The sequence below is a fragment of the Camelina sativa genome, unplaced genomic scaffold (genome assembly GCF_000633955.1).
Source record: "Camelina sativa cultivar DH55 unplaced genomic scaffold, Cs unpScaffold01167, whole genome shotgun sequence".
Classification (NCBI taxonomy): domain Eukaryota; kingdom Viridiplantae; phylum Streptophyta; class Magnoliopsida; order Brassicales; family Brassicaceae; genus Camelina; species Camelina sativa.
Window position 1 is genome coordinate 5,166 of NW_010922289.1, and position 2,097 is coordinate 7,262.

At 41.9% G+C, this 2,097-nt stretch overlaps 1 protein-coding gene across 1 annotated transcript; it reads left to right on the plus strand.

Moving 5' to 3' along the window:
- Positions 1-778: 778 nt before the first annotated feature.
- On the plus strand, positions 779-1,807 carry LOC109131639. Its single transcript, XM_019242810.1, has one exon. It carries the CDS (start codon positions 779-781, stop codon positions 1,805-1,807), a length of 1,029 nt encoding a protein of 342 aa, XP_019098355.1.
- The last annotated feature ends 290 nt before the right edge of the window (positions 1,808-2,097 follow it).

The following is a 2,097-nucleotide window of genomic DNA, read 5'->3' on the forward strand; positions in this document are numbered from 1 at the left end:
TATAATTCGTCAAAAGAATTGAATTGTTACATATTTTGACCCTAGAAAGAGTAACATAGCTGTTTACTGCTTCGAATCAATGTTTTCTCTTGGTTTTAGCCTGTTTTCTCAATTTAAGCTTGTTTTGGGATAAAACTGGTTTAATTGTTGTCTAAACACTCCAAATATTGACCATGGCCATTTATGTGTTAGGCCGTCCGTACGGTCCAGTTATGTGTTAGGCCGTCCGTACGGTCCGGATAGCCTAGGCCATGAGGCCATCAGGCCATAAGTGAGAAATAAGGAAGAGGCGGCCCTAGCAGCCCACGAGGAAGAAGGATCTCGAATGGAGGAAGAATCACGTGTGCATTCGGTGGCTTGGTGGTTGACTCCACAATTCAAACCAACAAGGACATGTCGCTTTCACCTCATTAATGTTGGACCATGGACCACACAAGTGGCTCTCTTCTTCTCTCTTGTGCCTAACGGCTAATTCCTTTTGTTTTCACTATATCTCGTCTTGTAAACAACATAAGAAACATTCTATTCTAGTTCATTCGATTATTCTCTTGGTTACACATTTATCTCTCTCTCTCGTTTAACCTTACAACATCAAAACCTCTCTTATTCTCTTAAGTCTTCCGCTTATTCTAACATGGTATCAGAGCTAGGTTATCGTTCTTGACAATCTATTTCTCCTATTCTTCTATTCTTCATCTCTGTTCACTCGTTTCTTAGTCTTTTCTTCTTTTACTCTCCGGGAAAAACGGCTTATCCAACGGTCCATAACATTTAAACCATGGAAAATGCCAAACCCATTGTTACTCCGATTGTTCTTAAGGGAACAAACTACCTTCTGTGGACGAGAACCACAAGAACCGCCCTTGGAGGTCGTGGCCTTTGGAGTCATGTCGAAACTGACTATGTTCCAAAGCAAAACCTCAAAGGAGAAGATGAAGGCGCTTCCGAGGTGGAAGTAGAGGAAGAGAGCGAGAGGAAGGCCAAGTGGTTTCAAGAAGACCAAGTTGTTCTATCTGTTCTCCAAAACTCTCTTGACACATCAATCCTTGAAGCCTACTCCTATTGTGAAACGGCCAAGGAGCTTTGGGAAACACTTAAAGGTGTTTATGGTAATGTCTCTAACTTGACTAGAGTCTTTGAAGTCAAGAAGGCTATAAATGAGCTCAATCAAGATGATATGGAGTTCACTAAACATCTTGGGAAGTTTCGAGCACTATGGTCCGAACTCGACATGTTACGGCCAAGTACACTCGATCCGATGGTGCTGACCGAAAGGAAGGAGCAAGACAAGGTCTTTGGACTTCTCCTTACCTTAAACCCATCTTTCAATGACCTCTTGAAGCACATCCTCAGGGCTGAGAAGCTACCCTCCTTTGAAGACATCTGCTCTCAAATCCAAAGAGAACAAGGATCATTTGACTTGTTTAGCGGCAAGGGGGAGCTTGTTACAGCTAACAAAGGAGTGTACAAACAAGAGGATAGGAAGGTGTGGATATGTGACCATTGCAAGAGGCGAGGTCATATGAAAGACAAGTGCTGGATTCTCCATCCCCATCTCAAAACGGCCAAGTTTAAGGCTAACCTATCAAAGAAAGCATCTAACGACAAGGGAGCCGGTTCATCCAAGCAAGGAGATGAGGCGGCCATGACCGCAGCCTATGGAGAAGTGGTGAGGAAATCAGACCTAGAAGCACTCATTCGCTCCATTGCTTCACTCAAGGAGTCTGGTATCTCTCTCTTTACCTCTAAGCCTAGTAAATCTCTTGTTGTTGACTCAGGGGCTTCTCATCACTTGATTAGTAACTGAAACTGACTTTCTTTGTGGTGTGGTAAATGAATGATGTATGGAATGAATAGAAGTCAGGGTGTTTCAATTCCCCTTATGCAGTTGCAGTATAAGAGGTGTCAATCCTATCTGAGTGATTGTGAACAATTAAGATGTGCATATGAGTCTAAGTCAAGCCAATTGTAAAGATTGTTTGTCACTAACAATCCTAAAATGAGATATGAAATGTAGAAACTGAAAACAACTAAAACAAGATACTAAATGCAAACAAAACAGACAAATTAAAGCTATAATGAAACTAGAACAGAGAT